The 15,004-nt window shown below is 59.7% G+C and overlaps 1 protein-coding gene across 1 annotated transcript; it reads right to left on the reverse strand.

Annotated features, from left to right (window-relative positions):
• Positions 1–31: 31 nt before the first annotated feature.
• CRABP1 (cellular retinoic acid binding protein 1) lies at positions 32–6,392 on the reverse strand. Its single transcript, XM_042940757.1, has 4 exons — positions 6,232–6,392; positions 5,536–5,714; positions 3,442–3,555; positions 32–324 (listed from the first exon to the last, which is right to left on the reverse strand). The coding sequence occupies exons 1-4, from the start codon at positions 6,299–6,301 to the stop codon at positions 274–276; spliced, it is 414 nt and encodes a 137-aa protein (XP_042796691.1). The 5' UTR covers positions 6,302–6,392; the 3' UTR covers positions 32–273.
• Between the last annotated feature and the right edge of the window lie 8,612 nt (positions 6,393–15,004).

Genomic DNA, 15,004 nt, shown 5'->3' on the forward strand with positions numbered 1-15,004 from the left:
CTGAAGAGGCAGTTCAGAGACAGGAAAAGCCTTGAAATGTGGCCAACCAGTTTAATGACTGACAAACCATGCGATGCCAGACTACGGAGCGCCAGGGACTCAGAGGTACAGAGGCCTCGGGGTCGGGGGGGAAATACTACCACAGTGTCGCAGGGAACATGGGGTCACCTAACATTGATATGGGGTAAGGGAAGGTCCACTGGCAGCTCAGACCTATGACATTTCTCAGGGAACATGCACCCCACCCCCAAAGCCGCAGGAAGCCGGCCACCTTCACTCCCGAACGTAAATCCTCGTGCAGACCACGTCATCGGCGCCAAAAGTCTGCAGAAAAGGAAAAACCATCAGAACAGATGCCTGTGAAAAACTGTTTAAAGCATATCGCTAATAAGGCCACTTACTGCCCTGTTAAAAACTCTTGGTAACAGACATTCAATTTCCTGTGCCATGTGCTCATGCTAACGGCCAAGGTCTTTTTTTTCTTCTGTTTTTCTCTCTTAAGCTCCATGCTGGCAGAGAGGCAGCTGGGGAGCAGAATTGTGCGCAGTTTTCCTTTGTTTCTGAAGCCTGTGAATGCTGACTTAAGAAATGTTTTGGTTTTAAAAATTAAACTGAAAGCGGGGAGAAGTCATATTGGACGTTTCAGGGGTGGTTCCGTCTTCTCAGGAGAGCAAGGGGCCGGGACAGCTGTAGCCAGTGGGGGGGCGGGGGGGAGACGGGGGACAGCCGGGCAGGACAGCACTGGAGGGTATAAAGAAGCTTCCAGGAAGTGGCTGCCCACACTCAGTCACCTGCAAGCTAGAGAACTGGTCTGAGCAGCAGCGGATTCCAGACCCCGCTCTGCAGCACATGGCTGGGAAAGCCGGGCACGCACGTCCCTGCCTCCCTTGCTGGTTTGGAGTGGGAGGGGTGGAATAGAACAAGACGACCCCAGAGGCTCTTTCCAGCTAAAATTCTATGGCTCTTTGTTTATCTGTTTGCTATGGGGAGGGCACAAATCGCTCCACAGACAGAGATTTTCCTTCTGGGCCCTGAGATGGTATCACCCATAAGTTAAGTTTATCTTAACTCTCCCCCAAAGTAGCAGTTATTCACAGGCCTGCCTCCTGGGCTCTCACAAGCGGTCAGAACAGGGAAAGCAGTATGTTTTAACAAAGAAAACCAAAAAACAAAATTCTCCAGTCTGAAGACCTGATGTGGGCATGTCTGCAGACATACACTTTTGGGGGGGGGGGGGCTCCTATCTCTCAGATTCTCAGAGGGGCCTGAGGCCCCAGAGAGGCTGAGAGCCTGGATAAACCTGGGCCTTCGGGTCTGGGCCCATCAGCTGACCGTGAGATGGCTCTCAGGGAACACGTGCTAGGACATTATCTTGATGTGCGTTTCAGGGAAATACCAGTTAGGAGTGACACTAAGGAAGCAAATGCCCATCACCAACTTCTTTTCCAAGTAGGGGCTCCTGGTCACACGGGCACAGCTGTCCTGTGCTCCCTGCTCTGGACACCTCCTCTGTCTGCAGACAATTCTCTGTCCGGGGAAGGAGGGCAGGGGGCCCACCGAAATTCACCTCTACATGTGCCGACCTTTCAGCTCTACGGCCACGGAGTGGTTGGGGGTTTGACTCTTTCCGCGTGCTGTGACCACCCTAGCATCTGACACCTCACCCAGGCCAACAAGTGGCTTCATGATTCAAGAAGCAAATTACATTTCCAATCACATCTGGGATGTCTTTCTCAGCCTGCAGCCATGCTGAAAGGTTCCTGAAAGAAACTCTAGAATGTTCCGGAGTGGTCTGAGGGAAGATACTGTTTCACAGAAGGCGGCTTACAGCCCCAGGGGACGATTTGCTGTTGGCACTGGAAAAGCTTATTTCAACTTAACTAGGATAATTTGCCTCTTGTTAAAGAGACAGCATCTCCCTGCATTTTGGTTTATTAATGATAACAAGCCTTGAAACAAAAGCCCGTATTTCAGGTCTCAGATGCCAAGAATTCATGCTCCCTCTGAGGCTCCTGGTCGTCAGCTGAGCCAGAGAAGGACGCACAGCGGAACGGGGCGGGGGTGGGAGTGCTGGAGTCCTTCCAGCAGACCGTGCTCTGGCCGCTGGGATGTTACAAGGTTAATAAAATCACACTTTCTTGTACAGCAAACCGGCCGGCCCTCAGCCATGCTCCAGAACTCTGGAGGTCTTTGCTGGCTCTGGTACCGGTGACGCTTTTGTTTCTTCTCCTAAACTCCCATGTGTCAGCCTCAGATTGCTCCCCCAACCCCATCAAGTATTCCTTCCCTGGAAACAGCATTAACCAGGTTGCAAAGGAAGCCAGTGCCTTCTCCATAAAAGCAGAAAGTACTTGGATCATTGCGGGGGAAGGACAGGAGAAGCCAGCTCAAGCAGCCTCAATGAAAGTAGCAGAGACAAGATCAACATGCAATTTCAGGGCTGAGGGCGACACCGGGGTCACGTGTTAGTGTAAGGCCTCATTCTACAGCTTGGGAAGGGAAGGACCACGCCCAGGTCACACAGGGTGGCTGTCCCACTCTGCTGGCTCCCTACCCAAGACTACAGGGTGACATTTGCTAAGACGGGCCGAGGAGCCGAGCCGTCTTAGAGGGGAGATGGTAACAATATGCATGATAGAGAACAAAGGAGGGGGGGTGTGAGGTAGTGGGGGGTGGAGTTATTTCAGGGAAAGCTTGGTCTCTTCTGAAACATAAAGAGACAGTGACATGAGCATTGCCCTGTCCTCCCTGTCTTCCTTTGCCCCCAACACCGAAAGTTAAGGAGAAGGAGGTGTGTGATTCAACTACAGGGGTTTCTAACTTGGCCTCACCAGGTACATTTTGTGTGGCCAGGAATGTTTAAATTGTTTTAATCTGAATACTTTAAGTTGAGCCCACCTTTTCCAGTTTTAAAGACCCACCGCCACACTGTGTCACACTTACACTCGGACACTCCCCGAATTAGCATTACGTGCGGGGGCTCCCTAAGGCCAATGCAGTTTGTGAGTAAGTCTAGGGGTAAAAATGCTCTCAAAGGCTCCCAGTGCTGACGTATTAAAATTCCTGAAATCTTTCTCCGGCAGCAAAATGGGGGATGAGGAGGGGGAAGGAAAGAAAAAAAAACAACTCTTCTGCAGAGTGAAACACCCTGCGACCTCCCAGAGCCCAAGCACTCTGGCTCAGAGCGAGCCACCGCGTCGCCATGGGGATGCACAGCGCGGCCACTGCAGCCCGCCTCTGGCCCTGCTCTGCCTCTGCACTGTGCGCCTCCCACACGTAACAATGATTTCCTCTGACTTAAACTGTCACCTCAAGCCTTCCGCTCCAATGTTAACCCAGGGCAAACGGAGTCCCTCTGGGTGAGGGAGGACCGCGTTCTCACGGCCCGCTGTGGGCGTCATCTGGGGACTGCGGGCTCGATCTAGGGCCCAAGCGCCTCACCAGGATGAGCTCGTCGTTGGCCAGCTCGCGGGTCCAGTAGGTTTTCGGGCCGTCGCCCTCGAGGAGAGTTTGCGTGCAGTGGATCTTGTTTTCATTCTCCCAAGTGGCCAAACTCTGCGGGTGGGAAAACCATTAGTGACATTAATTACGGTCTTGGCAGCGGGAGCAGAGACAACAATGAACACCAGAGTCACTGCTGTGGAGAAAAGCAACACATGGTCCCTGTCAGCGGGGCACACAGCCCTGTGCTGCACCCTGTGGAGTCCAGATCCAGAGGGCTGGTCACGGATTTTATGGGGTATAAATATACCTTGTATCCCACCCCTGCACTCACACTCACACGCCACTGACCCATGCTTTACATCTCCAGGAATAAAATTAGAGGATGCAGGGTTTCATTTGTGTCAAAATGGACTAGCCCTTCAAGCAATTGGGATATTAAGGACAAGAACCTTCACATCCGAACTATACAATTTTAGAACTGCCGAGACACCATATTTATAACCACACCCAGAACGAACAGGCCAGGTGCTCCTCCCTGCACGGTTCTGGGATAACATCTTCTTTTCTGTTTGCCCTCAGATCGCTCTGATAAACCCGGGGATCTCCGGCTCTGAGGGTAAAACGCTGCCACTTTCCAGGTTACATCCCTCTAGGAACATGGAATCATGTTGGAGGTGGGAGGTGAAAGGGGCATGCCCTGCAGTTTCCCCAGTATCTGCACAAAGCAAAATGCTCTACAGCCGGGTAGGGCAGGGGTGGGGGGGGGGGGGGGGGGGGGGTAGGGGGAGGGGGATATGGAATGTGCTCACTTTCTATACTCTTTCACATACTTTCTATACACTTTCACATACTCACTTTCTAACTAGCATCTGGGGAACAAAAAGCCCCAACTTTCCAGGCTGTTGCGTGAGCCTTTGAGTTTTTATAGGAATCACTGTCACTGGCAGTAGCCACCACCGATGTCCCCAGCTGAGCCCTGCTGACTGCCAGGCTGTCTCCCAGTGACTCCCAGACCTTCACTGTTACTACCTCTACCCACTCTTTTGTTTTTTACAAACGGTACAGTGACTAGAGGCTCAGATCCTGGCAGCTCCAACCCCGGACATCGTTTTCTGGCCGCGCCAATTCTGTGGGCCAAATATTGTCACGTGGGTCACCTCCTGGGGGCTGCGTCTCTGTGTCCTTCTCTCAAACCCAGTGCCCAGAGAGTCCCACTCTGCAGATGAAATAGGCAACACTCAGGAAAGGTGAAAATCAATTTCTCACTTTCTCCCAACTTTTTTTTTGTTGTTAACACTGTAATAGGAGGGAGACTTTTTAAAGAAAAGGTAGCAGCAGCGATTTTTTTTTTCCATCTGTCCCCCCACTCTATTCCAGAGATTAATGATACGCAATTTTTGCCCATCTAAAAAAGGAATGTACAACCGCTAGCTTCAGTCCGCTGGTTCATCCCTGGGGCCGATATACGTAGAAATACAAAAGTCTTGCTCTTGAGGATTAAGAAAGCCCTTCTCCCCGCCAGAATCTGCCTTGCTTTTGGAAGGATTCCGCCTTTCCTTTAAGACAGCAAGCTGAGGGCCGGAGGGAGAGGTGCCTGCCCAAAAGGCTGCCTAAGCTGGATCCGGAGCGTCCCCGGGGGGCCCGGGGACCCGGGGGGGGGGGGGGGGGGGGGCGGGAGGCGAGCGCTGCAGCTCCACCTGCGACAGGAGACGTGGCGGCGGCGCAACCCGGCCCTGCGGACCCTGCAGACCCTGCAGCTACCTCCGCACCGCAGCGCCAGCGCCTGGGCACGCACCCGCACACGCACCCGCTGCGGGCGCCGCCGCCCGGGGTCTCCGGCAGCTCCCGCGCGGCTGCGAGCGCGGCGGGGCGGGGCGGATCGGGGGTGGGGTGGGGTGGCGTGGCGTGGCGGGGTGAGGGCAGACCCTCTCCCCAGCCCAGGGCAACCCACTCGCACAAATCCTCCCTGCAAACAGCCTGTGCGCGCGCTGCAAGGAAAGCGCGCCACAGGCTGCGGCGGCCCGGGGGTGGGGGTAGGGGTGGGGGTGGGGATGGGGGGATCCGGAACGCCGCCCGGCTGCGGGGCCTCACCCTGCACTTGCGTCCGTCCACAGTCTCCTCCTCGAAGCCTTCTCCGACCTTGAAGTTGATCTCGGTGGTGCGCACCGTGGTGGAAGTCTTGATGTAGAACTGATCCCCGTCCTGGCGGATCTCCACGTGCGGCTTGGACGCGGCCGCCACCGCCACTTTCCGCAGCATGGCGTTCACACCTGCGCGGGACCGGAGGGCCGCGCCGCGGGCTCAGGTCCCAGGGCCGGCCCGGCACTCTCCAAACCCTCCGACCACAGACAGGGACCTCAGGACGGACCCACTCCTCTCCCGACCCTCGCCCGGATTTCCGAGATGAGACGCTGAGGCTCGGGGTGGGGGGTGGGGTGGGGTAAGCGGCTTTTCCCGAGCAGCACGGTGAACTCGAGTCTCCCAGTGTAAAGGCCCGGACCCGTCCCGGACTCCGGCGAGGATCCCCCCCTTGCGCGGCTCCAGCACGAGACGAGGCCGAACCGTCGGGGAAGGCGCCCAGCCTCCAGCGCTCGTCCGCGGGGCGCGCGGCTCCCGGGCTGCCCTCGCCAGAGCTCCCACCGGGTGGCCCTGGGACGCTCCCCTCGCCCTCGCCCTCGCCCCGGGGGCTCCCCGCTGCCCGGGCCGGTCCCGGAGCCCACCCCCGCGGGTCCGGGGCGCCTCGGGGCCGCTCGCCCTCGCAGGCGCGCACCGACCGCGGCGGCTTACCCAGCGCCTTGAGGAGCTCGTCGAAATTCTCGCTGCTGCGCATCTTCCAGGTGCCGGCGAAGTTGGGCATGGCGCGGGCTGCGGGCGGCTGCGGACGGCTGCGGGCGGCGGCGGGCGGCGACGGCGCGGCGGGCTCGCTCCAGCTGCAGGGCGGAGACTGACGCTCTGCGCCCAGCCCGCGCGCCCGAAGTCCCGGGGAGGGCGCCCCCCGCCCCGCCCCCGCCCCGCCCCCCGCCCCGCCCCCGCCCCCCGCCGCCCTACCCGCTACCCCGCTCCCAGCCCGCGGGGCCTCGCGCCGCGGTCGGCACCCCGGTCTCGGTGCTGCGCCCCCGGAGCCCGCTCTCCTGCAGCCGGGGGTGGGCCCTGGGGGCGCGTCGGACGCTACAGCACTGGCCCCGGAGCGGACAGTTGCCGCAGCGGGGCGGTGGGGACGTGGGGGAAGCATTGCATCAGCCTCTGTACTTGTGTGCATGCTTGAGAGTAACTATGATATAAAGTTGAAATAAAGTGCGTGGTAGGGCTGTCTGGGTTGGGAGCCGCGCCCTCCCCACTCCCGGTCGTGCCTTCGGGGTGTGCGCAGCCGGTTTCCTACCGCTCCAGTGCGGGGGTCCTATTCCGCACCCCTCCCACCCCCACCCCACCCCCACACAACACTGGCGCAGGACCAATGGGAGCGAGTGGCGGGAAAGGCCCGGCCCCGCGCGGCCCAGGCCCTGCGCGGAACCCGGGGTCCCGCGGGGTTGCTGGCCCTCACCGTCGGCGTGCCCAGGGCAGGAGGCGGCTCAGGCCGCAGCGCCACCGGACTGCGGTCGCCAGGGCTGGACACAATGACCCCGGAGCCCTAGGCAGGAGCAGGCTGTTCTGCCCAGAAGTGTGGCTCTGCACAGTACAAAGGAAGTCCCCCTTCTCCCTTTGCTCCCAAATACACACCAACCACGTCTAAGTCCCCGTAGTGTCTCCAGCAAGGGGCACAGACACTCCACCAGCCCTGTGAGCCTCCACGCCAGACGCCGAGGTTTCCTTCCGGTCTCTGTCCGCTGTTCCTTGGGGCCTGTGCCTCAGCCAGCCTGCACGACTCGGGGTTCTAGAAGCCGCCATGCCTCTGCTCCTGAACCCTGTCCCGCAAATGCCCTTCTCCTCTCCTCTCCTCTCCAGGTCACTAAAATCCATCCTCGTGCCGTCTCTTTTGTGATATTCACGTTCCCAATCAGATGTGATGATTTTTCTCTCAACCCACAGGATCCTCGTTTGGCTTTGCTCTTGTTCAGGTTCATCCCGCCATAAACTGAGCTCGTGCGGTGCAGTGACCGAGTGTTCGTTCATCAACCTGTCCTCTCTCGCTCAAGCTCAGCCAGGTGGGGCTCCATAAATAAGCATTGGTTGGAAGAGGGTGTAAGTGTTGTATAGCCCTGAGGAAGTGGGGAGGGGGCCCCCAGAGGGCTGCAGGAATCTGTGCCCACTCCCTGCTTGAACGGGCTCTGGACCTCTGGAGGTGGCTGGGGTTGGGCTCCTGCCCTGAGGCCCTGAGGCCCTGAGGCCCTGAGCCCCTGAGGCCCTGAGGCCTTGAGGAGCTGTCCTAGAAACCCACTGAGGGTAGGACAGGGGAAAGAGACCATCCCCGCTGGCAAGAGATGTGGGCAGGGCTGGCCTTACCAGTGTGAGGCATGTGCAGTCACACAGGCCCCTGTCCTCAGGGGGGCTTGGTGGTTGGTTCAATGCTCTGCAATGCAATTGCCATCTTGAAATCCTTAATCATTTTTGAACAATGTGTCCTGCATTCTTATTTTGCAATGGGATCCACAAATTATGTAGCTGATCCTGAGTGTGGGAGGCAGAGGATAGGCTTGCTACACACTCAAACTCACTTCACAGAGTCTCTGCTGTCTCTACCTACAGTGAGGGAGAAAAACGGGGGTGCCATCCAGCTAATGCAAGCCTCCACCCCCACCCGACACTGCTCCCCAGCAAGTTTTTTCAAATATGTTTTTAAAGTTTATTTGTTTTGAGAGAGAACGTGAGCAGTGGAGGGGCAGAGAGAGAAAAGAGAGAGAGAGAATCCCAAGCAGGCTCCGTGCTGTCAACACAGAGCCTGATGTGGGGCTCAAACGCACAGGCTGTGAGATCGTGACCTGAGCCAAGATCAACAGTTGGACGCTCAACCGACTGAGCCACCCAGGCGCCCCTAGGCTTTTGCCATCTTAAGACCAGGGCTGGGGAGGGGCTGGGGAGGAGCTGGAGGGGCTGGAGGGCAGCAGAGTTGGGAGTCAGGACCATAGGGAAAGCCCCTGAGGACAGTCAAGGCTGTGGGTGAAGCGTGCACGTGACTGGCAGGTCTTGAAGCAGAGGCAGTGGGTAGGCAGAGGGGGAGAGGAGAAGAGGAGGGAGGAGGTCGTGGTAATAGAATGGAGGGATGGGGCGAGAGGGACCCCGTGAAGTCGTCCACCCTCCAGCTGGGGCTGCCGTGACGGGAAGACAGTGGTTGGTGCATTGTCCAAGCACCAAGGGTGGGATCAGGGTCCAGGAATGGGGAGGGCACAGCCAGTTCGGCATTTCTGGGAGAAGTGGGCCTGGGTCCTTGTGAGCCTATGGTGCTTAGTCATGACGTTTGAAGGTGGCCCGGCCACACAAAAGGGGCTAGGGCTTCTTAGGAGCCCCAAATCTCATCAGGGGGCAAAGGGAGGGGAGGGCAGGCTCCTGTCACTGGGCCTGGGGGGCCCAGAGTGAAGAGGGCAGAGAAAACGCTGCCACCGTGGTGCCTCTGTGGACCTAGCCTCAGGATCCATTGCACGGTCCCTGCTGGGTAGGGATCCAGCTCAGGCCTGGGCCTCAAACAGGTTGGCAGAATCGCCCTACCCCTCTGAGCCTTCCTGCCATCCCTCATCCCTTCTCCAGTTTGACTCTTCTGTTCACCAACTCCTGCCAACCACCTTTCTGAGCTGGGAACTGGGCTCAGATCCGGGAGCAGTGACCACTGAAGGTCCAGGTCCTGTCTCGAGGGTCCAAATGTTTAACCAGGGCGGGGGATCCTAAGCCATCTGTGATCACTGCTGATCGGGCTGCTGGCGCCCAAGAGGCAGGCGGTCGGCCTGACTTGGGTCAGGATGCAGAGCCCATCCAGAGGGGCGTGATCAGAAAGAACCACGTGTGTTGAGATGGGAGCTGTGAAACAGTGCCTGTGTTTGGGGGACCACATGTCTTCCTGCGTGGCTGGAGTGCACAGCCTGAAGGGGGTTCACAGGGGGTGACGGGAGGTGAGCAGAAGCACACGGGGCCACGAAGCAGTGTTCCCGGAGTGGAGGCCCGTGGAAGGGTTTTGAGCAGAGGTGAGCTGTGGTCCTGTTGCCCGTTTGCGAAGCTGCCCCAGCCTCAGTGTCGGGAACGCATGGGAGGGTAACACTGCCAGGGCGCCGGGAGGAAGCCCACGCCACAGCTCCCGGACCCCAGCACGCAGAGGGGAGGCGGGAGGGCACGGTGGCAGATGTGCGAGCCAACAGACGGACGCAGGGAGACAGAGAGGACAACAGACAGTGGGGGCCAGGGTCTGGGGCCTGCGCATCCTGTGAGGTTGGAGAGCGTGTGCCCTGGGGCTGCTGGGGCGGCAGGGAGGCAGGCGGAGATGAAGGCTGCCATTGAGGAGAATGAGGGAGCCCTGCAGGTGCTGATACACATCAGGAATCTCCGAGGGGCCCTCGGCGTGCGCATCTGCCTGCGGTGCTTGAAGCCCGCATCCGTGGAGCCTCCTGCAGAAGCCGCTTTGGTCGATTCCGCAGGAGGTATTGTAAGAAGCGACTTGGTCAGATTGCGTCTTGCACCCGTCCCTCTGGCGGCCTGTAAGGAGGACGGACGGAGGCTGGCGGAGAGCCCAGGCGCTGGCCTGTGAGGAGCTGGATGCAGGTCCAGGCCGAAGATAAATGGGCTGAGCTCGGGGAGGGCCGGCTCGAGCAGTGCCTAGACGGGAAATCGGGAGATGGGGAAATTGGCAGGGCCCCTCATGGCTCCCACGGGGGCAAGTCCGTGAGCTCTCTGCGGACACCTCAGGGTCAGGCACCTTGGGATGCAGGGACCCCAGAGTCCAGGCCAAGGCGGCTGTCTTCAGCTGGCCGCTGTTGCCTCTGGGGTAAGGCCAATTCCTGGAGCTTCCTCCCCTGAGGCAGATTTCTCAGAAGCAGGAGCTGGGGCCTGGGCCCTCTCTCCAAGACCCCTTTGTTCTCTGCCTTTGCAGACCCCTCGTTTCCAGCTCCCCCCAGGCCACTGACCTGCCTCCGTCCTGGCCTTTTTGCTGAGCTTTGCTACTTTTGCCTGGAGGCAGGCCAGAGCCCCAGCCTCCCAGGGGCCCGTTGGCCTGGCCCCATGCCCTCAGGCAGGCCGAATTCATGCCGGAAGAATGGGGGTCAGAGTTCAGTCCCTGAAAGCTGGGGGCTCTGGAGAGGGTCCCAGTGGGGGTCTTCAGGACAGCTCTCTGTGTGTGTGTGGGGGGGGGGGGGAGGGCTGGGGACACTGCTGGGACAATCTGGGAGTCAGCAGAACAGGACAAAGAAGACCTGGATTGTGGGGCAAGGCCGGGGTAGGCGCCCACCTGCCCTTCTGGGCGAGCTTCTTCCAGGTTAACGGAGTGCAAGGAGCACTGGATGGCGGGCGTCACCAGGCCGGCGCTGGTCCTGGCGACCACGGAGTCCCACAGAGGAACAAGCACAAGTCCTTAACAGTTCTTGGCTTTTACTAAGTATCAGGCATGGGAGCAAGTGCTCCATGAATACTCACACACGCAGCTATGGGTTCATCCCTCCTACACCGCTGTCCGTGAGTACTCACACGCGTACACGTGCATTCATTCATCCTATCCCGCTGTCCCGTGAGTGGCACTCAGTCATTGGTGAGGAGACTGCAGCACAGGAGGTCATCAGCTGGTTGGGACAGATCTGGGCAGTGAGCCCAGGAGGGCTGGCCCCAGATGTGAGCTCTTACCACCCCACTCTGCTGGCTCATCATGCACATGGAGGGGGCTTCTGGGCCCGGGCCAAGCGATGAAGTGGAGTGGGGCCCTCATCCCTGGCTGCCGGCCCCAGGCATCAGGCTTGTGGCGATCTCCAGGACCTGGGATTTCTGACCTTTGAACCTACAGAGAACAACTCTGCTTAAAACCCGGAGCCGGCGGAAGGGGTGTGGCAGGTCCAACTCTGTCAACCTGGGCATTAGTCCCAGACTGCCATCGAGAGCCCATTCCCTGTGGAGCAAGTCAAAGCACGGTGAGCCTCAGTGTCCTCCTCTGTGACGTGGAAACGAAAATCCCAGCCATGTCTGCCCTGAGAGGTAAAAGGAACTCATGAAAACCAAGGGCGGTGCACCCCTCTCAGTCCTGGCTCGTCCACCAGCCCCCATTGGAGCTCTGGCTTGTCCTTGGAGCGATGGTTTCACTCATCCATCAAATATTTATGAAGCACCTACTTTGTCCAAGGGCCTGCAATTCTCAAACTAACCCAAGGGGGTTGTTATTACACCCACTTTATAGATTTGGAAACTGGGGGTTAGAGGTTAAGTGACTCGCTCAAGGTCAAAGAAGTCAGGGCGTGCCATCCAGGGTCTGAGGCTCCTAAAAGCTGAGGGGTGAGGCTGGCCCCCAAATTCCATGAGGTGGAGGGGAAGAGGGAAGTCGAGTAGCAAGCCAGCCCCTAGTAAGAGGGACAGGCCCAGGGACAGAGGGACACGGGAGCATCCACGTGATGCAGGAGCAGGAAGGAAGGACTGTGCCAGGGTCGGGCCGGGAGCCTTCAGGGAAGGAGACACCTAGGGAAGCTGGAGGGCTCTGAGTTCGCCGGGTGAACATCTCGGACCGAGGCAGCAGCAAGAGCACAGCCTGGTGGCTCGAAAGGCAGGGAAAGGTAAGGGGATGTCCCGTAGGCTGCAGCAGGAGAGCAGGGGTCTGAGAGCTGGGAGCCAGCCTGAGGGTGTCACAGAGGAGCTGGGAAGGCTGCCTCTCCTGCTGGAGGACACCCTGTCGGGGACACAGCTGTCGGGGACACCGCCTGTCGGGGACACCGCCTGAGAGGGACACTGACTGCCTGTCGGGGACACCGCCTGAGAGGGACACTGACTGCCTGTCGGGGACACCGCCTGAGAGGGACACTGACTGCCTGTCGGGGACACAGCTGTCGGGGACACCGCCTGTCGGGGACACCGCCTGAGAGGGACACTGACTGCCTGTCGGGGACACCGCCTGTCGGGGACACCGCCTGAGAGGGACACTGACTGCCTGTCGGGGACACCGCCTGTCGGGGACACCGCCTGAGAGGGACACTGACTGCCTGTCGGGGACACCGCCTGAGAGGGACACTGACTGCCTGTCGGGGACACCGCCTGAGAGGGACACTGACTGCCTGTCGGGGACACCGCCTGTCGGGGACACCGCCTGAGAGGGACACTGACTGCCTGTCGGGGACACCGCCTGAGAGGGACACTGACTGCCTGTCGGGGACACCGCCTGAGAGGGACACTGACTGCCTGTCGGGGACACCGCCTGTCGGGGACACCGCCTGAGAGGGACACTGACTGCCTGTCGGGGACACCGCCTGAGAGGGACACTGACTGCCTGTCGGGGACACCGCCTGAGAGGGACACTGACTGCCTGTCGGGGACACCGCCTGTCGGGGACACCGCCTGAGAGGGACACTGACTGCCTGTCGGGGACACCGCCTGTCGGGGACACCGCCTGAGAGGGACACTGACTGCCTGTCGGGGACACCGCCTGAGAGGGACACTGACTGCCTGTCGGGGACACCGCCTGTCGGGGACACCGCCTGAGAGGGACACTGACTGCCTGTCGGGGACACCGCCTGTCGGGGACACCGCCTGAGAGGGACACTGACTGCCTGTCGGGGACACCGCCTGAGAGGGACACTGACTGCCTGTCGGGGACACCACTGAAGGACAAGCACTACATGCAGGTGTCGGGTGTCTACAGCGTGGTGTGGGGCCCGCCGCGGTTGCTCGCTCCTGTTCCTCCAGCCCCGAAGCGTGTCCGTGACATCAGAGCAGGGACCACGTCCCACTGGCCACTGATGCGACGGCTGATTTCCCCCTTTCTAAGATGTGCTTGGCTTTTGTTTCAGTGGTGTAGGTGTAGGTGTGTGCACGTGTGTATGTGCACGTGTGTGCGTCCCAGCCTTTACGTGCCCGTCCCCGGGTGTGTGCGGGTGTGAGCTTGGTCTCTGCTCTGTGTGCGACTCAGTGTGTCAGGCCACGTGTGTCTGCGTGTCTCCGATTTGGGGTCACCAGCGGTCCTGGTTTGCCTGGGACCGAGGGGTTCCCGGGACCCGGGAGCTTCGGAGGTGAAGTGAGAAAGTCGTGGACAGGCCGGGATGAACGGGTCACCCTGCTGTGGTCTGTCCGGATGCACCGGCTCCGTGACTGTGTTTTCTGCGCTTCGTATGCTGTGTTTCCCCAGCTGCAGACTGTGTGCGTCCACGGCGTGTTCCGGTCTGTACTCTTGGCACCTGTGTGCTCTGGGGAGTTCTCTCTGCGTGGGCCATGTCTGCTCGGGTCCCCGAATCCTCCCTCCACCTGTGAGCCTGTGTCTGAGGGGGATGCTGCGCTCCGGGGTGGACGCTGGGCCCTTTCCAGGTGACCCACCCGGCCGTGTGTGTCTCTGCTGGGGGCCTGCTGCCCAGCCGGCCCCTCCTGCGGCTCAGCTGCCTTCTCTCCAGCCCCAAAGCCCACTGATGCTTCTTCCCAGGCTAGGCCCCAGGCCTGAGCCACCGCAACAGACAGTTTAGCGTCCCGGCCCCTGGTCCTGCGGGCGGTGCTGGGACCAGCCCTCTGAGCTCCTCGTGGCTGGTACAGTTCCCAGCTCTTCTCTCAGCACCCTGCACCCTCCATGAGCCCTTCCTCTGTCTCCTTGCCTTCCAGGTGCCCCTGTTTCTCCCCTACACCCCATGCCCTTACAACCCCCGCTCTTCCCCAGACCGTATTCTTTTTAAAAATTTTTAAATGTTTTTATTTATTTTTGAGAGACAGAGTGCGAGGAGCCAAGGGGCAGAGAGACGGGGAGACACAGAATCTGAAGCAGGCTCCAGGCTCTGAGCTGTCAGCACAGAACCCCCGATGTGGGCCTGAACCCACAAACAGAGATCCTGACCTGAGCCAGAGTCAGACGTTCAACTGGCTGAGCCACCCAAGCGCCCCCCTCAGCCCCTATTCTTGAAGTCGTACCCCTCGTCTCCCGCTGGCACTTCCTTCCCTGTCCACCCCAGGTGGAGTCCAGCATCCCTCCTCTGCCTCCCACGGTCCAGGGTGGGCTCGCCACAGGCAGCGGGGGCAGAGGAGAAAGAGGGAACTCACCATCTACTGGGCCGCCAGGTGCCAGGCACCGGGCTTGGCCCTGTGCTACGTGGACACGTAATTCCTACCACCGTCCTGGGAGCTAGGTGTCCTCGTGGCTCCTTTTCAGGTAAAGGAACCAAGACTCAGAGGGGCTGAGCCCCCGGCCCAAATCACACAGGAGGTGACGGAGCTGGGTCCAGAGTCCAGGCTCCTTCCAGCAGGCCCCCTTGGCACCTGTCATGCGTGCTGGTGTGTCTGTCCAGCCCGCTTGCAGGCCGAGACCACGCCGGTCTTACAGTCAGCACAGGCCCGGGCACCTAGCGGGCACTCCGTGAAGGTTTGCTGAATGAATGAATGCCCTGCTCTTGAAAATGACAGCCTCAGCTTTCACCAGTCTGATTTATACGAGTGCTGGGATCCTCCGGGCTGCAGGGCCGGGGGCCGGCGGCTATAATTT

This window comes from Panthera leo, chromosome B3, assembly GCF_018350215.1.
Source record: "Panthera leo isolate Ple1 chromosome B3, P.leo_Ple1_pat1.1, whole genome shotgun sequence".
NCBI classification, from domain to species: domain Eukaryota; kingdom Metazoa; phylum Chordata; class Mammalia; order Carnivora; family Felidae; genus Panthera; species Panthera leo.